The sequence below is a fragment of the Pipistrellus hanaki genome (genome assembly GCF_964339955.1).
Source record: "Pipistrellus hanaki genome assembly, chromosome: 6".
In the NCBI taxonomy this organism is placed as follows: Eukaryota; Metazoa; Chordata; class Mammalia; order Chiroptera; family Vespertilionidae; genus Pipistrellus; species Pipistrellus hanaki.
In genome coordinates this window covers 54945819-54973246 of record NC_140508.1, presented here as the reverse complement: position 1 = coordinate 54973246, position 27428 = coordinate 54945819, and the positions used below count along the sequence as shown (strand labels likewise).

Genomic DNA, 27428 nt, shown 5'->3' with positions numbered 1-27428 from the left:
GCCACCAACTTCTCTCCTCCCCCACCCCCAGTAGAAGAAAACTTTAGATAACTGTATATACATCCATCTTTGCCCCTTTGCTCTTGGTCAGTGAAAGAGCTGCCTTCCTCTATTTCAGCCTAATTCTCCCACCTTGTAAATGCCACGTGTCTTCTCGTGGCACTCACACTATCATTTCTTATCTCATTACCACCTTCAACTCCTTTTTCGCCTGGGGCTCATTCCATCCATTTAAACCTGCCTCACTCTCTGGAAGACAAAACAAGACTGTTAATCCTACCTAACTCGCCAGCTCATCCTTCGCTAGTTAACTGCCAACCTTATTGAGTTGCCTGTTGTTAGTTATTTCCACCTCCCAGTCATTCCTCAACACCCTAGAATTGGGCCTCCACTTCTCACCCCTACCCTTATAGGACTCTCACTGATGTTACCAATGACTTTTCATCCTTTTCTTGACTCCTTTTTTAAAATATATATATATATATATATATTTTAATTGATTTTAGAGAGGAAGAGAGAGATAGAAAAATCAATGATGAAAGAGAATCATTTGATTGGCTGCCTCCTGCACACTCCCCACTGAGGATCAAGCCTACAACCTGGGTATGTGTCCTTATCAGGAATCGAACCATGACCTCCTGGTTCATAGGTCTGTGCTCAGCCACTAAGACACACCAGCCGGGCCTTTACTGAACTCTTGACAGCACAGATGACCCCTGCAGTATCTTCAGCTTCTAATATACTATTTCTCTTCAACTAGGAAGTAAAAGACTCAGGAAACATTTCTGTCTTGTTTATGACACAGCAGACACTTAATATTTATTGAACTAAATTTTATATAACATTTTGTTGAATTGAATTTAATTTAAAATATATTTTAAAAGGAAAACATAGAAGTACTATTTGAGATTTGGTAGTTCTCTGGCAGAAACAAATTGAGTCCAAACCATGTTCTAGAAATCTACTTTGCCCACCTTAGATATGTATGTATCAGGTGTATCTGCCAGTCACACAGGCTTCTGAAGTGGTGTCTGCGTGTTCAGAATGCCGTTCTGTGCAGGTCTAGCTGCTTCCCTCCTTGACCCAAACAAATAGCACAGGTATACACACACAGACAGGTCTCAGCAAACCCAGAATATGAACCCTCCCCCCCGGGAAAGACAGAGGGATTCAGCTGAGCCACCAGAAGACAAAGGGACCGCCAATGCGATGGGCACAAAAAGCGATTAGCAGGAATTTTTACCAGCTATTTCAATTTCCAGGTTACTTATTTGCTCTAAAGAGAGACTGCCAGGGTGAAGGAATAGCCATTGTTATCACAATACTTAAAAAGTTAGCATGCTCTGAAATTTACTATTTTCTTGATTTTGATATCCTTTTAAACATTAGAATATTTTTGCATACCATACCTTTGGAGAAATTAATTCAATCCACAGAGAAGATGGACAGCTAAAACTGAGAGCAGATTTATTTTTCTTTAGGGTATTTTCTTAATGAGAAAAACAAGAAATTTAAAATTAGAAATAAAATTCTTTATTTAAAAAAACGTCAAGGTACCTCTGATTACCATCAGTCTTCCGTCTTCCCTTATGTGTAACTCCTGACAGAATAAAATCTGGCATTCATTATTCACACACACAAAAAAAAATGTCAAGGGATAGGAATGTACAAGTTAGAATACATTGTTCCCTCCAAATAAAAAGGCAGGGTCATGGAGCATTGAGGTGAGTACTGGATCACCTTTAATGACTCCTGAACATTTTGGATTTCTCTGAGACACTTAGCTCCTTCTAGTGATGGGTTCTGGCCACTCGTTCAGACTTTTGACCTTTATGAAAAGGCCTTTGATATTGGTACTCACAAGTATTGTGGACTTGGGATGTGTGTGTTCTTGTTTTCATTCCCTTCAAGGCCCCTAGATGGTTGAAACCTTGCTGTTCCTCTTTTCAAGTTTTGAGAGGAAGGGCCTCAGAGGACATGATGTTGTTTTTCTCTAGTCCCACAAAGGGCTAGGGCTAAGTGTTCCTGAAGTCCATCTGGCTTCTGTAGCCCTCGGTGAAGAGGAAGGGGCACAAGTGGCTCTACTCAAGCTGCTTGGAGTCCTTGGCTGTCCAAGGAAGTTTCTCTCCAGGGACCTTTCAAGTTGGTTATTTCTGTGGAAGATGCCCATGACTGGGGCACCACCTCATGTCAGCTCCACCGGTACAAATTAATCCCCTTCAGGGAACACAGTGATCCCCAACCGCCGTGGGCTCTCAAGCTCAGTGAGTTGCAAGATGTCATAAAAAGAAGAGTACTGTTCCCTATTAAGTTTCCATTCATGTCAAAAGTAAGATTTAGTATCTGTTGGTGCTACCAGGTGGAAACTGTTGATCTCCAGTCTTTATTGAGTTGTAAAAATGTGACAGATTTGCTCATAATTTATTAGAATCTAAACCTTTATTTAATCCTATAGGATCTTGATAAACAAATTATCAAGAAGACAGAAAGTGACCTTTCTCAGATAAGACATTTCTCTCAGCATTTCTGACCATTTTCAAGATTCCACACCTCTGTGCCTATTTTTAAAAACAAAACAAAACAAAACAAAACATAAAGACTAAACCATAAACTAATGAAAAAGTTTATCTATGTGGGGTGGAAGAGTTAGGGATGGATGAGTATAATTTTACATATAGTTTGACTTTTGATCTTTATAAATGAGTTACATATTCAAAAATATTACATTAAAATGATAGAGAAAAACTTAATATTCAATGCAAACAGAAATAAATTTATAACCACACACCGAAAAGAATTAACTCAAGTATTTTTTTGAACCCAGTTTTTTTATTGTACAATCTCAATGTGATATATTCTAAGGGCAAAAATGATTGTAAATAAATCTTGAATTTTATTTTTTTATTTTTTAAAATAAATCTTTATTGTTCATATTATTACAAATGTTCCTCATTCCCCCCCCCCCCCTCGGTTGCTCCCCTTCATCAGGTTCCCAACCCACCCTCTGCCCTTTCCCCACCCCCCATTGTCCTCATCCACAGGTGCACAGTTTATGTTCAGTCTCTTCTCACATCCCCCTCTCCCCTTTTCCCCAAGAGTCGTCAGTTCACTCCCCTTCCACACCTCTGATTCTATTATATTCACCAGTTAATATTGTTCATCAGATTTTTTTTTAATTTCCTTGGTTTTTAGATTTACTTGATACTTACATATTTGTAGTTCATAGTTTTTATCTTTATTTACTTTCTCTTCCTAAAGAACCCCCTTCAGCAATTCATGTAATTCTGGTTTGGCGGTGATGAACTCCTTTAGCTTTTTTTTATTAGTGAAGCTCTTTATCTCTCCTTCGATTCTGAGTGATAGCTTTGCTGGGTAGATTATTTTTGGCTGTAGGTTCTTGCTATTCATCACCTTGAATATTTCTTGCCATTGCTGTCTGGCCTGCATGGTTTCTGTTGAGAAATCAGCTGACAATCGTATGGGTGCTCCTTTATAGGTAACTACCTGTTTTGCTCTTGCTTTTTTTAATATTCTCTCTTTGTCTTTTGCTCTTGGAATTTTAATTATGATTTGTCTTGGTGTGGTCTTCTTTGGATTCCTTTTGTTTGGAGTTCTGGACTTGTAAGTCTAATTCTTTCACCAGGTGAGGGAAGTTTTCTGTCACTATCTCTTTCAGTATGTTTTCGATATCTTGCTCTCTCGTATCTTCTGGGACCCCCATAACTCTGATGTTGGTTCGCTTGAAGTTGTCCCAGAGGTTTCTTACATTATCTTAAACTTTCTGGATTCTCTTGTCTTCTTGCTTCTGCTGAGGAGTGTCTTCTGGCTCTTTATGTTCCAAATCTTTGACTTGATTCTTGCGATTTTCCATTCTGTTTTTAGGACTCTGTATAACATTTTTTATTTCAGACAATGTATTCTTTATTTCTAGTTGATCCCTTTTCAGATCCTCATAGGTCTTATCGACCTTTTCTAGGAAATTTTTGAAAAACCTTATAAGCGTGGTTTTGAACTCTATATCCAGTCGTTTTTTTCCCTCCATTTCTTTTGTTTGTGATCTGTTTTCTTGTCTTGGCATTTTCACAGCTTCCCTGAGTTGGTAGGGTGGCTTTGTGTGCTAAGGTGTCCTATATGGTTCAGTGAGTCAGCCTCCCAGGTACCTGAGGTGGACAGTCTTGGTGTAGCCCTTTGTGGGCTATGTGTGCAGTCTTGTTGTTAAGCCTTGCTTGTTGTTGGTATCACTGGGAAGCTGAATTTTAATCATTATGTTGTTGGGAGTGGTATAAATAATTTTAAAACTATTTGTGGGGGAAAAAGAAAAAAAACTATTTGTGTATTTCATAGGATATAGAAAATGCATAAATATTGTAATTTTTGTTAAGCACTAGGGTTTTCACACGAAAGAAGGGAGCCTCAAATATGGAATGGAAATAAGTAAGGAACAGCTTTTTAGATTTGTATTGGAGATGTAAGTATAAACTCATAACTTGGGGAAAAATTAAGTGTTTCCTAGCTATTTCCACAGAAAGGTCTTAAAAACAGTGACATCTCAGTATCAATGTTAACACTTAACATCTAGGTCTTGTCTTATAAATACCATTCCCAACTGTCCTACCTCTGAGATGGGAACAGTCTGGAATATCTTGTTTCAAAAAGCGATGGAGTACTACTCCAAGATTGATATGGACATTTCAAAAGGACAAAACAGCCTGCTTGAAGGGGATTTTACTGGCCAAATTTGATAATTTTGAACATCAAAAGGGATGATGGCAATAGATTGTAACCTATTGGGTTTTTTTTTAACCATGAGTCCATAGTAATAAAAAAAAATAAAAATAAAAATAAAAAAAGTGGCAGCAGATATGAGGGGATGGAAGAGCAAGCCTTTCTTTACAAAATAGTACTACCTAATAAATGTAGGAAAATGATAGAGAATTCCTATTTTGCAATACCAGTGTAATTATTGATTCTGACAAGTATTATTAATGGATACTAAAACCACTGGGGGGAAAGTCATTTGGGAACACATATTCCCACACAGTTTTAAAAAGTATCACCCACATATTAAAAATTACAAAAAGGAAACGGTGTCCTTACAGAGGAGAGATCTGGCAGTAACTGTATGATTATAACTGATAATCAAACTTTGCCATCTCCAGCTATGAGTCAGGTTGACATTATGAGCAGCGGGAAGTACACAATGTCATTTATGAGGTGTAATTGCCAAAAATGTTTAACCATGGTCTAATCACAAGGACACCCCCAGAAAAATGCAGATTCTGTAGCATTCTACAAAACAGCCTGCATTTAAAAAATATATATCAATGAGAAACCAAAAAGGAAAAAAAAATAAAAATAGGGGTCTGTTTTAATTATGGAGAAAAAAGAAACATGACAACCGCTCTTGCATCTCAGCCACCGACATGCCATCCTGGCTGAGGAAGACCAGAAAACTTCGGGGCACAAAAGCAGGGGCACGTGAGCCACAACTACGGCCACATCAGCAAGCACAGGAAGCTCCTGTGGGCGGGAGGGCGGGGGCGGAGGAGGTGCGCGGAGAGGCAAGGTAATCCTGGTGGCTTGCATCAGTCATCACAGGATCAGCTTCAATAAATATCGCCCAGGTGACTTTGGGAAAGTTGGTATGAGGCATCACCACTTGAGGAACCAGAGCTTCTGCCCAACTGATAAACTGTGGAACCTGGTCAGTGAGCAGATACGGGTAAATGCTGCCAAGAGAAAGGCTGGTGATGCTCCTATCATTGCGGGGGTGCGATCAGGCTACTGCAGAGTTCTGGGGGAGGGAAAGCTCCCAAAGCAGCCTGTCATGGTGAGGGCCAAATTCTCCAGCAGAAGAGCTGAGGAGAAAATGAAGGGTATTGGTGGGGCCTGTGTCCTGGTAGCTTGAAGCTACATGGAAGGAAGTTCATTAAAATGTCCACAAGTGAAAAACAAAACAAAGAACATGACAACCAAAGCAGTGCTTAATTATTGATTAGATGCTAGACCTAAAAAAATAAAAATAAAAATAAAAACTGTGGGACAGTTAGTCAAATTCAAATGTGAACTGTGTATCAGAGAATATTATATTGATATTAGATACTGCTGACAGACATTTGGGTTGTTTATAGTTTTTCACTATTTCAGCAAGTGCTAGTACACATACACATATACAGATAGAGTGTCTCTGGAAGTAGACTTGTTGGAGCAGAGACTATGTACATTTTCAACTTTACTAAATGATTTTAAATTTTTTTCTAAGGTGGTTATATTAACACTTCGGTCAGCAATGTATGTGTTTTAGTTGCAAATATATTTGATATGGTCATGCTTCTTTTAAAATGTATTATGTTAGATCTACAGAAAAGTCACAAAAATGATACAAGAGATACAAAAAAATGTAATTAAGAAACCACTTCCATTTATATTAGCATGAACAAGAATATATACTTAAGGATATATTTGACAAAAGACGTGTTAACTACACTTTGAAAACCAGAAAACATTGTTGAAAAAAACTAAAGAAGATCCAAATAAATGGGAAGATATCCTATGTTCATGAATTGGAAGACTAATTAATATTTTATGATAGCACTAGTCCTCAAATTGGTCTATAGATTCTATCAGAAACCCAACTGGCTACTTTGCAGAAATTGACAAGCTGGTCCTAAAATTCATATGGAAATTTATGGGACCCAGGATACCCAAAACAGTATTGAAAAAGAAGAGCAAAGTTGTAAGACTTTCATTTCTCCATTTCAGAATTTAATACAAAATTATGGTAATCACAGTAGTGGGGTACTAGCATAAGAACAGACATATAGATCAATGGGATAAAACTGAGAAAATCCAGAAATGAACCCTCCTATTTATGATTAACTGAATTTCAACTATGGTGCCAAGACCATTCAATTGGGAAAGAATAATCTTTTCAAAAAATAGTGCTGGGACAACTGGATATCCGCATACGAAGCAATGAAGTTGACTCCATACCTCACAAACAAAAGTAACTAAAAATAGATCAAAGACCTAATGAAAGAGCTAAAACCATAACATTGTTGGAAGAAAATTAGGTATAAATCTTTTTTACTTTAGATTAAGTAATGGTTTCTTATGTATAACTCCAAAGCACAAACAATAAAAAAAATGGACACCATTGAAATGAAAAATATTTGAAAGAATACTGTTGAGAAAGTGAAAAGAAAATATGCAAAATGGGAAAAATTATTTCTGAATTATATCTCTGATAATGGACTTACATGTACGATATCTGAAGTCCCATTATAATTCAATAATAAAAAGATATACAGCCTAATTAAGATAATGAGTAAAGAATCTGAATAGTTATTTATCCAAAAAAGATACACAGGTGGCCAATAAACACATGAAAATATGCTCAGCATTATTAACCAATGGGAGAAATTGAAATCAAAATCACAATGAGATGCTACTTCACACCTGACGGAATTATCCATTTTCTCCACCATAAGCTTTATTAGATTAAGGTCTTTGACCTGCTGTCCGCTGTATTCCTAGGCCTAACACAATAACTGATACACAGTAGATCCTCAATAAGTCACTTTTGCTAGATAAGTTTTAAAAGCAATTCACTTTTTAAAAAATCAGAATGCCTGTAAAATCAAATGTTTTATTGCTTTTGGAAGTACATTTGACTACACTTGGGTGGAAACTGAAAACAATCGCTGAGGAAAGTCTTCTAATGAAAAATGTGTGAAAGCAAAATTACCTTCTGTTCACCTTTTCTTACAAAACAATTTTTTCATGTGATAAAGCATTTGTCCTTTCTAAAAAAAATACCAATTAGAACTATTTGTATTATAGCATCTTGATGTTAATTGCACATGGTTGTTAATTAAGCTGGTTTTATAGTAAAAGAAAAGCTAGCTAAATAAAGTTAAGTCGACAATTAATTCAAGTCTCTTTGTTTTATTTTTTTTAATTATATTCTTAATTTTTTCCACACAATTGAGGCTAGTAGGTGTGACTGATACTAGATTCTAAATAGGTATCCTTCAGGCCCTGAAATGAGGACTGGTCCTCAAAGACCACATGTAACCCCCAAATATGGCATCTCTAACCCCAAATCACCCTTCTGATTCCTCCTCCTGCTTGTAGGGCCATGGGCTTGAGTCACCAGGCTCTCATCTCAGAGGGCTTCACTTGTCCTCCACGCAGCTAAGTGTCTGGGGGGGTGGAGGGTTGTGCACCCTTACTTTGTTTGTATTTTCCCCTAGCTTTATTGAGCTATAATTGGCAAATAACACTGTGTAAGCTTAAGGTGTGCATTGTGATGATTTGATACATTTTTTATATATATTTATCACACTAAGGTTAGTTAACACATCCTTCTCGTATAGTTACCACTTTGTCTCTTCATTTTAAAGGAGGATTTGGTGTTTTACTTAATTATACCAAGAACAATTTCCATGTGCCTAAAACTATTTTATATGTTTACATGTAGAAGTAATTTTATCATAGACAGAACTAGTTATACAGTACCAAAGTTTCATAATTTTTACCATTTTGAGAATATATTCATAGTGGGTAATTTAGTTCATTTTATTAATTTAGTACATAATTTAGCACTTATTGTGGGATTCCTATACTCTAGATCAGTGTTTCCCAACCTTCTCTCATGATGAGAATCACCTGGTGGAGTTGTTAAAACACAGATTCCTGAATCCCAACTAAGAAGTGCTAAACTAGAATTTTTGAGAACATATAGGTAAAATTGCATACCTAACTTAGTGCTCTGTATATAACATCTGTGTTAGAGCACTAGTTAAGTATACAATTTTACCTATATGTTCCCAAAAATTCTAGTTTAGCACTTCTTAGTTGGGATTCAGGAATCTGTGTTTTAACAACTCCACCAGGTGATTCTCATCATGAGAGAAGGTTGGGAAACACTGCTCTAGATACTGTGCAGAATGTCCCTGTATGAAAATGAGTAAAAGACTAAATTTAAAAGCTCATCGTCTACTTGTGGTATCTTTAGACCTCATGTGTTATTTTCTTTTTTCTTCTTGCATATGTTTTATTGCCAAATTTGGGGTAAGGAAGAATTGTTATATTAATTTGGCCATGAACTGTAGCCCAAAGTGTTACTTTTTTGAGAGACCTGGAGTAGCTGTTAGCAGCAGTACCCCATATTTAAATAGAATTTAATTAGACTGGGGGCTCCTACATTGAACTGCTTCTACTTAATGTATCAGATCATTTGCTGCTGGCATTTGTAGGAGGAGTGGAAGTTGGGGTGGGGTATTCTCAAGAAAAGAAAATCCGATGTTTCCATCTCGAAATTGTGGTGGGGAATATGAAATATATACGTGTGTGTGTGTGTGTGTGTGTGTGTGTGTGTGTGTGTATCTGCTCTGCAAGCCTCTCTATGTGATTAGTGCCCAGTATATAAGTTGACACTGAACTTGAGTTTATCTCATTTATATATTAACTCTTTTCTTCTTGGCAGGTGTCCTTGTAGACTTGGGTCTGGAGGAAAACGGGACGGCTTATCAGAGAGCAGAGAAGTATGTTGTTCGCCTGGACAATGAGATCCAAGCCAAGTTTGAAGTTTTCATGAGAAGAGTGAGACAGAACCCGTACACACTGTTTGTGCTAGTTCACGACAACTGCCATGTGGAACTAACGAGGTGATTGCTTCCGAGTGAGCAAACGCAATATTCCTTCTACAGCAGCGGTGCTTATGTAGTACATTATTTAAAGGCTGATGATGTGAAAACCCAGGGACCCTCGTACTTGGCATCTTCTTATGAACAACTTATATCTACCCTTTCCTTGCTCTTTCAACTTATCACTTTATTTTAAATATACTGTGGGAGGATTTACAAATTCCTATTAAAAATACCATCTTAAGAGCATTGTGGAACTTGGCTGCTTCGGAGGAAATGTGACAGCGAGGAGGTTGAGGTTAAAGAGCTCCCAGGAGGGCCATGTGCTTTCCTTCTCACCACCATTCCTCCTCTCGGTCCTTTCCTGTTTTTTTTCTGCCTTCCCTTCCTTTCCTTCCTCTCCTTCTGTTTCTCTCTTTCTTCGCCTTTCTCTCCTTCCTCTTACCATTAACCGCAGTAGAGATGCCCCTTTAATGATCTGAGAGCAGGTCTGAGACCTTCCACAATTTACCAGCTGAAACAAGAAAATATTCTCTCTCTTGGTGGGCTTATTAATGAAAGAACAGTATATGTGACAGTAAAAGGTGGGGCCAGCTTTCAGTAATGATCTGGTACAGGGTATCTTTGCTCCTATGGATTAATAAGGCAAATAATTTAAAGGGGTTAGATAGTCCTCAGGCACTAATTATCATTAAATGTTTATAGATTTTCTGTTCTTCAGGACACAATGAGATTAAGAATCTGGAAGTGTTTTTGGTCTGTGCTAAAAAATGCTAGAATTGCAAAAGTGCTTTTTCAGAAACTAGAATGTATTTGGCACTCCACAATATAAAATGCAGAGCCATATGTATGTATAAGTAATCTTGTATATCTTATTATGTCTAGGAGAGAGGGGGAGGGTGGAGGGAGGGAGGAAGGGAGGGAGGGAAGGAGGAAGAAGAAAGGGAAGGAGGGAGGGAAGGAGGGAGGGAGAGCACACAGGAGGGAGGGAATGAAGAAGGAGGGGAAAAGGAAAGGAATTTTGCCCACATCCTATTTAGTTACCTCTAGTGTTCTATAAGCAGAAATAGCTCGCTGACCTTATTTATATACCTAGTCTTTGAAACTGGGGTAATAGTTCTGAGAATTATTGGATCTCTGTATTTAATTCCCTAGTATTTCCAGGGCAACCTGGTAATCCAAATTGTTCACACTGAAAACGATTCAGAAAACGTTGGCCATGGGACAGAGGGGTAAAAGGAGCCTTCCCTACAGTCCAGCAAACCGATTTTCAACCTTTTTCATCTCATGGCACACATATACTAACTACTAAAACTCTGCAGCACCCCAGAAATATTTTTTTGCTGATCTGACAAAGAAGAATTGGTATAATTTTGATTCATTCACACTGAAGGACTATTGTTGTATAGGCTGTTGTCATTTTTTTTTTTACTTGACAATCTAAAGGAAAAGAAGTCAGTGCCCTTAACTAAATAGTCAGGTATTGCATATCTGAAAAATTCTTGTGGCAAACTGGTTGAAAACCGCTGGTCTAGCAACTCTGAGGGAGGAGGGAGAGTGGTATTAACATGCTGGGGACCCCTGCAGCTTTGAGGCTGCTCTAGGGAATACAGGCCATTGGGCAGTGATAAGCATCATGTTTTGATGGAGAAGCTTCCTCATTCAGGTGAGTTTTCAAACTAAAGCGATCCATCTCCACTGTGGATTTAGCTATCCCTGGCTTGGATAACTGAGTTTACACATTGAGGTATAGAGACCAGGAGCAAACTGGAAAAGGGGGGGGGAAATTCCTGATACCTTTGCTCTTCCAAATCAATTGTTTGTTGCTTCTACTCCTGCTCCCAATTAAAAAGAAGAGGGAAAAGGAGCTAAAAAGTTACCTCCATTTTGATGTCAGCTTCTGCATCTAATCAGTCTGATTAGGATGTTTTAATATGACTTTCAATATCTTTACAGTGTCATTTCGGGTTCTTTGTCACATGGTGAACCTAGCCACGGATTGGCTGATAGAGTCATAAATTGCAGAGAAGTTCTAGAAGCTTTTAACCTCTTGGTGCTCCAGGTTAGCTCCTTCCCATACACTCTACAGACCCAACAGTCACGAATCAGCTCCAGCAATGAGGTTCACTGGATACAGCTGGACAGCACGGTGAGTCTCTGCCCATACATGGCCATGTTCTTTGTTCCCCAGGGCCGGATCTTGTAACAAAAGGTGGTCATGGGTTTGTAAAATACAGCACAAGAATTCAAGAAGCTGACTAACATAATGCTTTATCTTCTAATAATTATAGTTATTATAACATTAAAAATAGAGAATAATGTCCTATATAAATTAGATTAGTTGGGTGTGTTTTTTGTTTTTTTTTGTTATTACCAGATACAAAATTACACATCCTATTATAGTTTGTCCCCCCCCAAAATGATGTAATCTGACAACTGTCATCAATATTATGGGTTGTCTTTGTGCCTTTAACTGATTCATTTCAATCTGAGAGAGACCTAGAAATGTTATTGTCCTGTTGGGTGGCATCTCTGCCATGTTTCTGTCTTCCTCATCTGTATCACTGTTTAGTTTACCCTCATGTTCCCCCATGAATGGGATTTTTCCTTTTAATCAGTTCTCACAGACTTCTGGTTGAAACTGAGGATGATGCATTGAGATTGATGTGTTGAGAAGAACCATCTCAACGTTATACATATCCAGGTCTTGATATTTTTTGGCTTCCATCCCAAAGACCTGTAAGCTGTATGCTTAATATACTATCAAGGAAAATAAATAAGAGTTTCATTTTAAAAAATAAAGATTAGCCATTAAGCCATGGATCCTGTGTATGGAAATATTGATATATTGGATATTACACTGTAATACAGTCAAGCATGCTCAGGCCACTGGATCACATTGGCATCAACAGTTGCTCCCTTCTGAGAACTGTCTCAATGTGTTCACTCACATACAGTTCCTTCACGTTTTCGCTTAGTCTCTTCTCCCCCCCAACCATTGAATATGTGGGCAAGTTATGGGCAAGAGGCAACCACAGTTCCTTTGCCTCTAATGAGGGCACACCTATCGGCTACCTAAGAAGTTGCCCTGACCCAGAATGGATTGCCACTAGAACTGATGAAAGGAAAAATAGTTTCTTAACCAAACAGATAGTTCTCCTATTAAAGGTTACATTTCAATATGTTGTTGGCAGGGGAGAGAACTGTTCTAATTTACCTTGTTGGTTCAGCCTCTTCCAGAGATATCGCACCAGTGATAGGAAGAAGGACTCAGCCTTTTACTATATCTTCTCCTGAATGAAGTAATAAGAGAAACAGGCTCAAATTAATTTTTCTTAAAAGTCACTCCTATGGGTTATGGTTTAATTTTTAGGATTAATAATGGTATTGTGATTGTATTTTAAAGGGGTCTTATCTTAGAGGTATCTAGTTAAATATTTATGGATTAAAGATATGATATACCTAGGATTATATTCAAAATGAATGAGGAATGGGAGTTATACTCTAAAGTTTAAAAACATCATTCCTATGAAATTGAGATCAATGTGGAGAAAAGGTAGAAATAGTGAATCTAATTTATAGCTACAACTTTATACATTTAGGGAAGAAGTTCCTAACAATTAGCCTTCTTTAGTTCTCCTAAAGCCAATGTCCTAAAGAAGGAATGTCTGAAAAAAAAGCAAAGAAATTCAACTAAAAAAAAAAAAATACTGTTGAGCACAATGTGTGCTTGGTAGATCTTTCCAAGAACACACACAGTTCATGATTTATAGGAGAAAGCAAAATATATATCAAAGTCACTATTGTCCAAAGGAGAATAACACATAGAGAGAGAAAACAGATTGGCGAGTGCCAGAGGCAGGGGTGGTGGGGTAGGCAGAATGAGTGAAAGGAGTTTAAAAGTGCACACTTCCAGTTATGACATCAACAAGTCCCAGGATGTAATGTGCATCATGGTAACTATAGGTAACAACACTGTATGGCATATTTGAAAGTTGCTAATAAAACATCTTAAAAGTTCTTAGCACAAGAAAAAAACAAAAGTTCATAGTTAAAACTGTAACTATGTGTGGTGATGGCTGTTAACCTGAAACTAATATAATGTTATATGTCCATTATATTTCCATTTTTTGTATAACTTTTTACTTGTCATAAAACTAAAACAAAGTAGAATAAGATAATTTCAAAAAAAAATTATTTAGGAGTGAAAGGAGGGAGAAATCCCATCCATTGGGGAAATCCAGGAAAGGAGACATGGAGGAGAGAGCACTGGGGATAGGCCTTGAAACAGAGAAAGGATAGACCAGGCGTTCCCAGCAGCAGACAGCTTGTGCAGGGCCACAGAGGAGAAAACATCAGCATTTTTTCAGAGATATACGTAACTGACATGTAACATTAAAGTTTCAGGTGCACAACATAATGATTCAAAGTTTGTATATACTGTTTTATGAAATGATCATCATAGTAAGTTAGGTTAACACCCATCATCACAACCCTCACCCTGTGTATATGTATATATGTACATATATGCATATATAGGAATATTATTCAGCCATGAAAAAGAGACACATACTGCCATTTCAACAATGTGGATGGACCTTGAGGGCATTGTGCTAAGTGAAATAAGTTAGAGAAAGACAAATAATGTGTTGAATCACCTATACATGGAATCTAAAATAAAATTTTAAAAGGTCAAACCTATAAAAACAGTAGAACAGTGCTTGCCAGGGGCTGGGAGGGGGCAGGGAATAGGGAGAGGTTGGTAAAAGGATACAAACTTTTAGCTATATCAGATGAATAAGGTCTGAGGATCTAATGTACCACATGATGACTATACTTGAGAGTCATCTGTAGATTTCCTTTAGAAAAAAAAATGTCTATTCAATTCCTCTGTTCATTTTTTAATTGGATTGGTGTTTTTTCAGTATTGAGTTGTGTGGGTTCTTTATGTATTTTGAATATCACCCCCTTCCTTACCGGATGTATGATTTGCAAATATTTTCTTTAATCCATAGGTTGCCTTTTCATTTTGTAGATAGTTTCCTTTGCTGTGCAAAGCTTTTTAGTTTGCTGTAGTCCCACTTGTTTATTCACATTTTTTAACCTTCCAGGAAATTACCTATTACACAGTCCTTACCACCCCCCCCCCAAAAAAAAACACACAAAAAAAAAACACACTGTATCCTGTGCTCACTGGGCTTTGCTCTGTGTTTTGAACCAGGAGGACATGAGCTGCGAGGGGAAGCTGTACTTTGGCCTGAATGAGTACAGTAAGTCTCTTCAGTGGGGGATCACAAGCCCACTTCTGAGATGCGATGAGACTTTTGAAAAAATGGTGAACACTCTCTTGGAAAGGTAAATAAAGACCTTCAACCTTTTCTTCAGCTGAACTTGCATGTCGAAAATAGCCAAAAGTCTTGTGTCAATGTCACCGAGAGCTCGGTGGAGCCCAGGCTGTGTGGTTGGCAAGTGACAGCAGAACAAAAATAGCCTTTCCTTAGATGACCTTCTACTCATGTGGGTTTTCTATGATCATCTGAGACCCACAAAGGAAACTAGCGACTCGAAGTGGGACTTAGAACCATTTTCCATGCCCTGAATCATCTCCCAAGCTTGGGCAGAGAGGGATCTGCTTACCAAAGACCATTCCTCTGAGGTCTGGCCTCTCCCACCATACACCCCACCTGTCCCCCTTTTTCTCCTCTGTCCACCATACGCAGTAACCTTAGATGACCTGGTAAAAACTAAACTTTACTAAGAGACATTTGGAGTATAGACTGGAGAAAATTAAGGAGCAGTCAGATCATTTAAGTAAGCTTGGTTCCTTCTGCACCTTCTCCAGCCCCCGACCTTGGGAATTAAGGACATGACTCTTCTGACTCCTCTGCCTTCTTTTTATTCCCCAATTCCAGATCAAACTCTGTAAGAGTAAAGGGCTTTCCTATTTTTTGCCTCTATGATCTTGAATCATGGACTCAAAGAGTAGGTAGAGGCATTAGAATTTGCCTGACCTAATACAGGCCTCTCCCTGCCCTCCACAATACTCTCTGATCATCCAGTGACAGGGGTAAGTGGCTCTATCTGATGAGCACACTGTAAATTTCAATAGCTCTAGTTATTAACATTTGCTTCAATTTGGTCACAAGCCATCTGTGTAACAACCTGCCTCATAATGGTGCTAAGAAAAAAGAAAGAGAAGTGAAAATGAGGACAGGTGGATGCATCTGATCCAGCAAGTTAAAATGCCGCGTCAGGAAAAGGAGCAGGGTTGGAGAAGGATTTTATATGTTTGCAGCTGTTGGATTTGAGAAGACTTAACTGACACTGTGACATTAATCCTTTTCACAGCAAATGTGATCTTAGACTTCCAAAACCAGCCCATGAGCTTCCCCTGTGAGTGTTTCCCACCCACCCATTACGTCTGCCTGCTTGAAATTTATCTTTCCTTCTGGTAACAACATTCAGAGTTTTATAACTGGTATTTTAGTAGATGATCCCATCAACACATATTACAACTTTGGTAATACAAAACTACAATTGCAGTTTAATGCAAACATTAACAGATTGGGAAAACTATTCACTTCTATGTTCATGCTTCTTTCAGAGTGTGAAATGCTTGCGTGTCAAAGTTATCATTTGTTCAACTTTGGCTTTCCTACATGGCCCAGTAAAAAACATGAAGCTTCAGACATGGATTATCTGTGCTTATTTCTTCCATCCAGTTGCCCCTGGCTAAAAATTGCTATAATGTATTGATTACTTGAAGGGAATGGCCCAGGGTTGGTTGAAGTGAAGGATTTCTACAATCTACTAAGTCCTGGCAATGTCAGAAGATACTATTGTCAGAGACCTTAGTGGAATCTAGTCCCAGCTGTGTCTCTGACCAGTTGGATGATTTGGGGAAAGTAGCTGAATTTCTCTCAGCTCCTTAATTCCTCCTTCTCTGAGAAGGTGAAATGGTCACAGCCCAGGGCATCTATGCTCCTTTCCAACTCTAAAGTACTTCAAAACACACAATTCATTTGATCATCCCAGTTGGTATTTGACCTTGGACTTGTCTGTAGAAGGCCAGTGAACCACTTGTTTTACTTTAAATAGAATTATAAAGTGGGACAAAGGTGAAATCCTTCATTGGCCTACCCAGCTGCTAGGCAGCTACACGTGCCAACAACAGCTGGCAACCAGAAAGGAAGCACGAAGATTCACCCTCATTTTGCTAGCAGCTACTTCCTTGACCAGCATCTCTTCATGCCTGCAAGTGGGTCCTCTTTGCCCATTTATATTCATTTTATCATCAGTTCTGAGGTCCAGCACATAAATGAGAGATTCATTTTCTGCCTGCTCTGAACTTGTAAAAACTTCCAATTTTAGTAAAGTGATCTTTTTACCAGGCAGTCTAGGCAGGAGGTGGGGTGAGGTGGCGATTGAGTGAAGCCAGGAAACAGCCCTGCTCCTTCCCAGGTTCTCTTTACTGAGCCGGCTTACGTGATGGGAGGCTGCACCACTAGGGGGTGCTGTTTCTCCAGTCAACTCCAAGTGTTCTCCAGCACCAAGTCACATTTTATGGGAAGATTCATACTGCTCTCTGTGGGGCTAGCTCCCGAATTAGTAACAATAATGACTCTTCTTATAGCCCCCAAATTAGTAACAATAATGACTCTTCTTATGTCTGATATGCTACAGACAATGGTATTAAAGTCTCAGTTTCCTTTAATTGCAATCCTAAGGTTCGGAAATAAGCTGACAACATTCTAACTCAGTGCTGCCACTGGTCACTCACCCCTTCCCACCACCGTTGGTCTGGGTTCCCACCATGTGGACCTTACTGCCCCAGCAAGCCCTGGGCCGAGGACTAGCTCCCTGTGTTCTGTCGAAGGTACCCCAGGCTGCACAGCATGGTCGTCCGCTGCTACCTTCTCATCCAGCAGTACTCGGAAGCTCTGATGGCTCTCACCACCATGGCGTCCCTCCGGGACCACAGCACGCCAGAAACGCTCAGCATCATGGACGACCTCATCAGCGCCCCGGGAAAGACCAAGAGCGGGAGGGGACACATGCTCATCATCAGGGTGCCCTCCGTGCAGCTGGCGATGCTGGCCAAGGAGCGGCTGCAGGAAGTGCGCGACAAGCTGGGCCTGCAGTACCGCTTCGAGATCATCCTGGGGAACCCTGCCTCCGAAGTCAGCGTCGCAACCCACTTCGTGGCACGATTAAAGGTTAGCCCTGGGCAGACATGTCTTTCTCCTTCGAAATTCCGCATGTTTCTGTTTTTCCAGAAATCCCCACGTAGGTAGCCTGAGGTTCACGGGGTTTTGCACACGTGTCGGTCTCATCTTCCCGACACGGTTAAGGCTAAACGACAGGAGATGTTCCCTTTTCCTAACTGGAACCAGCTTATTACGTTTCTGCCCAGCTCCCCCGTTTTTTAGCATATGCATGCAGTTGGTCTTCCATACTCTCCAACTGCAGGTGCAAAAATGAGATGACCCCATTTGACCCCATGTTTATTGGCCTTGTCTGAGATGCATCTAGCCCACGGCCATCTGTTTTCTCAGAAATAAAAAGGTAAGCTGTCCTCTCCGGCCTCTGTGGGGTACGCCTTTAAAATAAGTATCGTGGATTCACTGGTTCTTTTCTGTCTGTCTAGCCTGTCAGCTCATGTCTAGAGTCGGTAAAGTATTGTTTTATCTTCCATACTCGTGTAGAACTGTTCCCTGCCCTCCTGCATGTGGAGATTCTTCACCAGTTGGTTGTTTCTTCAGAGTTGCTGTGACGCCCAGCCCCAAGGCTTGGGCTGGAGGGAGACCCTCTGAACATCCTGCGCAGGGACTTGGTGCATGAGCAAGCCCACTCCCTCTGCACGGCCCCGAGATGCCTGCTTGTACTAAGCACCTGCTGCTAGGCATGGGGAGTGTGAGAGAATTCCTAAATCCACTAACTCCCTGCCTTGTGCCCTGCCCACGTTTTTCATAATCCAGAGTGTCCCAGCCATTTAAAACCATTTAATAAAACACCTGCATACGTATCGGCACAGCACAGAGCTAGGGGTTGTATGCCTGACGTAGACTGACATGGCGTCTGCACCCTGCACGAACTACGGAACTAAACCGAGTTTACACACATCTGCTTCGGCACAAAGAGAATCACGTCGTCCTGGGGGATTTGCATGGTCGCCCTGGGCTGCCGTTTCCCGCCTGCAAACGACAGCTGGACTGTGGGATCTCTAAGGGCTCTCATCTTGGAATCATTATTTAGTGTTCACGGAGCATTCTGCAAATGCAAACTTTTTTTTTTATTATTGCATTCTATCAGCCAACCCAATGGAATAATCCAAAATGCAAACACAATATCTTGTATTATCTTGATGAACGACAGGAACAACCCTAAAAATAGAAAAACTCCTATATATAGTGGAAAAATCGCAGCATTTCTGTTTCGTCTACAGATATAAGATTCACCATTTTAAAATATAGTGGTGGACCAGAATTCCAAGGCTGACTAACAAAGAGGAGTCCTGAAACTCATTGGGACATAGGTCTTGAGACAAGGTGACTAGTGCTGATGGTGAAAACTGAGGAAAGGTAAATCATCAGCACTGCTCTGTGCGGTCCCCCACACCTGCTGCCAGGAGAGGGTTTTAAAGGATGTGAGGCCTTGAGGTCTTTCTGGGTTTCCATTGACACTGACCAAGTGTATTATTTTTTAAAATATATTTTGTTAATTTTTTTTACAGAGAGGAAGGGAAAGGGATAGAGAGCTAGAAACATCGATGAGAGAGAAACATCAACCAGCTGTCTTCTGCACATCCCCTACTGGGGATGTGCCTGCAACCAATGTACATGCCCTTGACCGGAATCGAACCTGGGACCTTTCAGTCCACAGACCGATGCTCTATCCACTGAGCCAAACCGGTTTTCGGCAAGTGTAGCTATTATTAAAGCCTTAGGTCATTTGTTCAGATCCTTCAAAAGTGCCAGTTACTAAGTCAGTATAAATCAGCAGGTCCTAGTAATGTGCCCCTCCGGGCCACAGTTTGAAAGCCACAATCAAGCACTGAGGCTCTGAAGCTGGCTGACAGCATATCAGAATCACCCGCAGGGCTTTTAGAGGGTGATAGCTCCTTGCAGGCGCTGTTCTGAGAGCTGCCATTCACAAAGGAGGGCGGGCGGCGCGCGGGGGTGTCTCAAAGCCGTTCTCTCTCCATTTGTATGAGTAGCTGCCAGGCACCAACCACACAAAAGAGATTTTCATATTTTGAAAACGACTGGATCATATTAATTCGTCCTGTTAAAACTATTTGTGTGGAAGTGGAAATATGAAATCCTGTTGAAATGGTCACACCCTAAGCAAGACTCGTTCGCCAGGTGGTCTCTGCTTCGCCCTCTGATTTCCACGTTACCAATCTCGTGCTGTTATGGGGGTGCCGTGGCTGTGCTTTTATCTCTGGCCTCGGTGCCTCTTCTTTTATTAGACGGTCTTGTTTCTGTGCGACCTTCCAAATATTCTTCATGGATTGTAGTTAATTTAGAAGTGATTACAAGCACTTTGGAAGGGTACGGGGATTAGATCTATATCAGTTTCTCCAGAAACATTCTGCCTGTGAAGAGTTCATTAGGTTTCCTTGGCCTTGAACCCCATATTCTCCTTGAACTCAGTGCTCACCCAGCCTTTTGCATTGTCTTAAATGCCTCTGCAGTGACATCACTCTGGGCAGGGTTGGTCTATCTAAGACCTCAGCACCATTCATCAGGAGTAGCAACGTGACAGAAAGGCATTTTATAGTGGTTTGGCTAGCTCTGACGAGTCAGGAGTAAAAGCAAGATTTGTTTAATCTTTTGAAAATACATCTTTTGAAGTAAAATATAACACCTGTTATCCCATCATTGTAACCTGACCTCATTATTCTTGGTGGAACCATAGTCTATGGATGGTTTCTGGGAGATAAAATATATTCAGGGAGAATCCCAGTGTCAGAGAAATCACGAGTCCAGTGGGATGGCTGTACAGAAAATATTTCCTACCTGAAGAATTATTTGCTATAAATCATGTAAAGTCATGGTTCCCTTTCACATGAAAATGTATGGAAAACTGAATTTTTATAGAGACCTTCTAATACTTGAAAAATTTTCTGAGAGATTAATTTTTCTAGTAAATGAAAAGTTTCTCAAACTTGTGAAGTTGCATAGATCCACTGATTTCCCCCTAGTATGCAAATATATGATCAAAAATTTGGCAATGAGGTTATAGTTCTTCCAGTTTTACAAAGCACATACATTTCATTTGAATAATTGTTAGTACGTTTATTTCTAAAGACTGGTATTTCTAGACAATAACAAATTTTTTATCAGATTATTTCTTGCTTTTTAAGTTTCTTTTTATCCCATGTTATGTTTAGCAAAGGAAGTACCCATCTATTTTATTTTTTTAATATATTTTACTGATTTTTTACAGAGAGGGAGGGAGAGGGATACAGAGTTAGAAACATCAATGAGAAAGAAACATCAATCAGCTGCCTCCTGCACACCCCCTACTGGGAATGTGCCCACAACCAAGGTACATGCCCTTGACCTGAATCGAACCTGGGACCTTTCAGTCTGCAGGCCAACGCTCTATCCACTGAGCCAAACCGGTTAGGGCTACCCATCTATTTTAAAATAACATTGCATGCATTACTTAACACCTCACTTCTTAGTCCTTGTTCCCAACTATTATCAGAAGTGTCAGTTTATTTCTTAAAATAACTAGGGCTAGAAAGCTGATATAAAGCATAGTTAGATGCTACATACTTTTATAAAAGGTAGAAACCACCTTGTCAATGTAAAAGATGTTCTATTTTTTCTGCTCTAAATTAGAAGAATCTGTAAGATCTTTTTTTTTCCAATATAAAAAATAAATCTATTACCAGATCTTAGGTACAAAATAATTACCAATTTACATAGAATAAACATTAATGTTTCAAGAAAAAAAGATTTTAAATATATTACCAAAGCTGTACTAACATAGTATATCACAAAAGTTGTAGGAAATATTAAAAATGTAAGATTTTTTCACTTTTGCCAAAACCGGTTTTGCTCAGTGGATAGAGCATCAGCCTGGGGACTGACAGGTCCCAGGTTCATGTCAGGGACCTTTGAAAGGTCAAGGGCATGTAGCTTGTTTGCGGGCACATCCCCAGTGGGGGGTGTGCAGGAGGCGGCTGGTGGATGTTTCTCTCTCATTGATGTTTCTAACTCTCTATTCCTCTCCCTTCCTCTCTGTAAAAAATCAATAAAATATATTTTTTTTTAAAAATTTTTTCACTTTTGAACATCTTTCAAGTTAGTGAGATTTTTTTCATTCATTGATATATTCATGTTCTCAAGATATGCATTCCATTTATTATAGATAAACATGTGTGTACATGTACAAATGTGTTGATATATATGAGAAGCTGATGCTTAATAGACTATGTAAAGTCATGAGCTAATTGCATAACTCTTCCAAAGAAGGGATAGGCTTTTTGTTGGTTCTATTTTTAGCCTTCCTGAGAAAGACTTTTTGGAGCTGTCAGCTATTTTCAAAGTCAATAAAGGGAGAAAGAGGAAAAATGACTATCAGAGGTGGCTAACTTCATGATTTTCTTGGTGAAAATTTCTGCGTCATGGGGTTTTGTTGAGATTAATTTTTTAGTCACTCACAACTGAAACAGTCTTTTCTTTTTTTAAATATATTTTTATTGGTTTCAGAGAGGAAGGGAGAGGGAGAGAGAGAGAGAAACATCGATGATGAGAGAGAATCATTGATCGGCTGCCTCCTGCACGCCCCCTACTGGGGACCAAGCCCACAACCCAGGCATGTGCCCTGACCAGGAATCAAACCGTGACCTCCTTGTTCATAGGTTGACGCTCAACCACTGAGCCTTGCCAGCTGGCTAAAACTCATCTTTCAATCAGCCTCAGAGTCTGATATGAAGAAAATAGTATGTTTAAGAGCCTTGAGTCAAGTATTTTAACCAGGTTTTTTTCTGTAAGGTTTGTGGGATATTTCACATCATTTCTTTGGCCTGTGTGGCTAATGTGTGATGTATACCGAGATCTCCTGCTTTATCCTATTGAAATATAACTAAAGGCCACATTCTTCTGGCAGGTGTGTGCTTTTTTAGTAGCAATTAAAATGTGTACACATACTTACTGGAAGTCATTTGGAAGCACAGTTGTATATTAAAAAATCCGGACCTAGAAATGTTTTGAAAGGTGGAAATTTAATTTTTTCGTATGGGCCCCTTTCTACAGACCTGGAGAGGAAATGAACCTGAAGAATGGATCCCTCGGACATACCAAGACTTAGAAGGTCTGCCTTGTATTGTGATACTAACCGGCAAAGATCCTCTTGGAGAAACCTTTCCCAGGTATGTTTCTTTTATGAGTTGCCCAGATGAGCTGAAGGTTACAACTTGGCTGATACTTAACCATCTCATTCAGTTGGCAAGTGAAAAATAGAATTTCTTTCAGGGACATAAGAAATAAAGCTTTCTCTGATTCCTTCTTTTGACTTTCCAGAGATCACCTAGCAATGTGGGGAATGGAAGATAGCCATAGAGAGAAACGTTTATTCATTCAAGCAGGGCAGCCAGAGAGGCAGGAAGGAAAGGCACCTGCCTGAAACCAGGATTTCTTTACGGATGAAGTCTCTTAATCTGCTGTCCCCAACCCCTTCAAGGACCCAAGGCCTTCAGATTGATGGCAAGAACAGTAATAAGTGCATTAACTGAGTGCTTACCATGTAATGTATTGCCTTAAATGCCTTATATGTGTCTTGCCATTCATTCTTTACAAAAATCATATTAGCCAGGCACTGTTAATCTGCTTACAGTTGAATAAAATGAAGTGACTAGGATGACATCATAACAGCTAGGAGCTGGCAGAGCTGAGGTTTAAATCAAGGTTTCCTTGGCGCTGAAACCATGACTTTAGCTTCTGGAAGACATCCAGCTCTATCCAGACATACACCAACGCTGCATACGAGGCAGATGGTCTCACCAAAAACATCATTGCTTCTGTGCAGGTCTTTGAAGTACTGTGACCTCCGGTTAATTGACTCAAGCTATTTAACTCGCACAGCCCTGGAGCAGGAGGTGGGTCTGGCATGCTGCTATGTCTCAAAAGAGGTCATCCGGGGGTCCACTGTGGCCCTGGACCTCAGCGGGAAGGAGCAGGAGAGAGCCGCCGTGAGTGAGAACGACTCGGACGAGCTGCTGATCGATCTGGAGAGGCCCCAGAGCAACAGCAGTGCCGTCACTGGAACCTCGGGTAGGTACTCTCTTTTCTCTTTCGAAGGATGAGGAAGGGGCATGGAAGGGAGGGAGTTGTGTGGAAGGCAAAGGCATCTACTGACACCCCTTGAGGTTTCCAGAGGAGTCTTCTGTGGCTCCGGCATCCCCTCCAGACCTGTTTCCTGGGAGAGAAACTTAGAAAGCATGACTGTTGAACAGCCCCAAAATACTTCCATGGGTAAACATTTAAAGGCAAACTTGATAATAGGCCAAGTAGAGTAAATTTTATCAACCTTAGTTGGCACATTTCCTCTAGTTTCTCCTACCCTAATGATCTCATAGATACTATGCTTCCAGTATTTGCACAGAGGCCGTCTCTTCCTTCCAGACCCTGAAGCTGTAAGTTTGTGTTAGTTGGCTTAGTACCTGGCACAAAACGTTTGAATGAGTGACTGGATGGATGGATGGATGGATGGAAGGAAGGATGGCTGGATGACTTTTCTAAGTACTTAATGGCAAGTGTTCATATCCTGAAAGCTACTCTGGGGCCACTGGCTGACTGATGGTCCACCATGCAGCCTGCCAGCTCTCTCTTGCAGAATTACCGTATGGCCTATGGCAGTGCGCCAGTTGCTTTTTCTTCTGATAAGTTGTACTACAGCAAATACAACCGTATTTCCATTTGTTTCTGACTATGAAAGTAATAAAACTTACCATAGAAAACTTGGAGCATATAACAAAATAGAGAGGAGTGAGCAGAAATGAAAAGCCCCTACCAGAGGTAACCACAGTCATGTTCCTTTGTCCCCGTTTCCTTTCCTCCATCCATCACTGTGACCGGCACACACACACACACACACACACACACACACACCACACACCACTGCGTGTCCGAAAGCAGCCCTGGTCTTTCTGTCCATCCTGTAGCTGTGAGATGGCTCCCTGTGGGAACTGAAGAGGCTGTTCTGGTGGGCTTTTCTCTTTCAATGTTGACTATCAGCCTAAAGAGCTTGAGGACTGTCCTACTGGAGGGACCAGGGCTGCACCTCCTGCCCCTCCACTAAAGGCTCCCAGGTTTCCCTCTGAGACTAGTTCAGAATAAGGGCCAGGACAGGAGAGGGTAACAGAAGGGAGGATGGCCGTCACATCTAGAAGCTTTGAGATGCAGCATCAGTGGAGGAGACTTTGTCTTCCTTCCTGTGGCTCGTTAATCAGATCCCCTCCTTGCCCTGATTGCCAGAACCCTCCCACAAGGCTCCCGTGGTCTTGGCCTTGCTCTGATGAACCCACCCAAAGGTAACGGTTTGCCTTTGCTGTTTAGAATTTCCCTCCCTTTGAGGACAACCTGACCTGGGGGCTGTGCTCACACCACTGAGCACACATTCCCCCAGCCCTGGGCCGACTCCAGGGATCCTCGGGAAGGCTCATTGCTCAAAGGGCACAGACATGTGGACTCTGAAGGTCAGAGCCATGACAGAAAGGCATCCTCTCATACAACACAGAAAGACAACAAAAGGCAGACGAGCAAGCGGAATGACTTGGTTGCGATAACCTCCAGTTCCTGGTGCCCATCTAGATCAGTGGTCTGCGAACTCATTAGTCAACAGAGCCGGATATCAACAGTACAAGATTGAAATACCTTTAGAGAGCCGAAAACCAACTTCTGCGCATGGGCCACGAAGTTTCAATCGCACTGTACGCGTGCACCCACACATGGTATTTTGTGGAAGAGCCACACTCAAGGGGCCAAAGAGCCGCATGTGGCTCACGAGCCACAGTTTGCCGACCACTGATCTAGATCTAGAATCTCCCAAGGTTGGGATTTGACCTGCATGCCTGGGAAGCAAGGATCTGAGCCCAGAGAGGGCCTCAGTCTTAAACGTAATGAGCTTTAGGTGTGTCCTCAAACCAAAGAGTGGCTGCCCTGTCAGGGGGAAGACACATTTGTAGTGAATTGGCCAAATGTGCGGGGCCCTCTGGGCGAGATCCCTGTAGGGTCTCCAGGGTGGGCAGCACCTCGTTAGGAGATTATGCTTCCCTCCTCCTTCCCATGGAGGCACTCCCCATGCTGGCTTGGGCGTCCGTGGAAGTGGCCACAGCCAGGGAGGTTGTCCACAGCCCGGAGGGCGAGGTCCTGAGACCCAGGAGGTGGCGGTGCCACTTGAGCAGGACTGGAATGGGGCGCCTGCAGTGGTCAGTCTTCTGGGGTGAACGGCTAGCACAACCAGATGAGGTCATCAAGGAACGTTTAATAATGGACTGTTTACAAAGATGCGATACCCCCGGGTGCCCTGACCCTGCTGGGCCTGAAGAAACCAGAGGAGCCGGTGTGACAGGGCCGCGGCCCTCACGGAGAAAGGCTGCCCGCCCTGGAGACCCTGCTGGGGCGAGCCCGGGAATACACAGCCGGTTTCCAGCCAGTGTCTCCCATCGGCCTGAGCCAGCCAGGGGCGCGAGAAGCGTGCGGAGGGAGGGAAAGAGTCCCAGCATGGCTTCTGGCTGGTGCAGAGCCTGGTTTCCTGGCCTGGCCCTTCTTCCTGGAGGTGCCAGGAGCCTTGGCCTCCGTCACAGGGTGGGCTTTGTCCTTCTGCTTCCAGGCTCCATCATGGAGAACGGGGTGAGCTCCTCCAGCACCGCGGACAAGTCCCAGAAGCAGCCCCTGACCCCCGGCTTCCAGAGCCCGGCCAACAGCACGGGGCTGGAGGAAGGGGTCTCTGCAGGCACAGCGGGCGCCGGGGAGACCCTGAAGCAGGAGTGCGACTCCCTGGGCCCCCAGATGGCGAGCAGCACCACCTCCAAGCCTTCCTCGTCGTCCTCCTCCTCCTCGGGCCCGCGGGCCCTCCCCTGGCCCGCTGGGCCTGTCCAAGGCTGTAGGGGCTTGCACGCCACCCTGCCCCCAATAGTGATCCTGTCCAAAGCGGCCTACAGCCTCCTGGGCTCCCAGAGGGGGGGCAAGCTGCCGTCCTCGGCGTCCCTGCTGCCCCACGCCGACGTGGCTTGGGTGAGCTCCCTGCGGCCGCTCCTGCACAAGGACATGGGCAGCGAGGAGCAGTCCCTCTACTACAGGCAGTGGACCGCGGCCCGGCAGCACCACGCCGACTACAGCAACCAGCCCGACCCCGGCTCCGGCGCCCGGGCCTGCCACCCCCGACGGCTGCTGCTGACTGGGCCCCCCCAGGTAGGACCGGGGCCAGACCCTATCCTAAGCTGGGGTCCCCAAGAAGGGAAGAAGCCCGGAGGGGAGCAGAATCTGGTATGGCTCAAGGGATAGAGCGTCAGCCTGCGGACTGAAAGGTCCCAGGTTCGATTCCGGTCAAGGGCATGTACCTTGGTTGCGGGCGCATTCCCAGTAGGGGGTGTGCAGGAGGCAGCTGATCGATGTTTCTCTCTCATTGATGTTTCTAGCTCTCTATCCCTCTTCTTCTCTGAAAAAAATCAATTTTATATATATATATATATATATATATATATATATATATATATGTATGTATATGTATATGTATATATATATTTTATTATTTTTTTTT

At 41.7% G+C, this 27428-nt stretch overlaps 1 protein-coding gene and 1 pseudogene across 7 annotated transcripts in view; both read left to right on the top strand.

Annotated features, from left to right (window-relative positions):
* GREB1L (GREB1 like retinoic acid receptor coactivator) overlaps nucleotides 1-27428 on the top strand; it is a 250799-nt gene that overhangs the window by 153219 nt on the left and 70152 nt on the right. For all 6 annotated transcript variants that reach the window (XR_014795353.1, XR_014795354.1, XM_084888067.1 and 3 more), the window contains 7 exons: nucleotides 9491-9671; nucleotides 11607-11799; nucleotides 14872-15005; nucleotides 17527-17866; nucleotides 22922-23037; nucleotides 23694-23938; nucleotides 26499-27079. Coding sequence is in view for 4 of the 6 variants with exons in the window: in XM_084888067.1 (XP_084744193.1) it covers nucleotides 9491-9671; nucleotides 11607-11799; nucleotides 14872-15005; nucleotides 17527-17866; nucleotides 22922-23037; nucleotides 23694-23938; nucleotides 26499-27079 (1790 nt within the window). In the remaining 2 variants the exon portion in view is untranslated. The remainder of the gene's footprint in view (nucleotides 1-9490; nucleotides 9672-11606; nucleotides 11800-14871; nucleotides 15006-17526; nucleotides 17867-22921; nucleotides 23038-23693; nucleotides 23939-26498; nucleotides 27080-27428) is intronic.
* On the top strand, nucleotides 3887-5948 carry LOC311624640 (large ribosomal subunit protein uL15-like; annotated as a pseudogene). Its single transcript has one exon. The product of its transcript is annotated as a large ribosomal subunit protein uL15-like (transcript).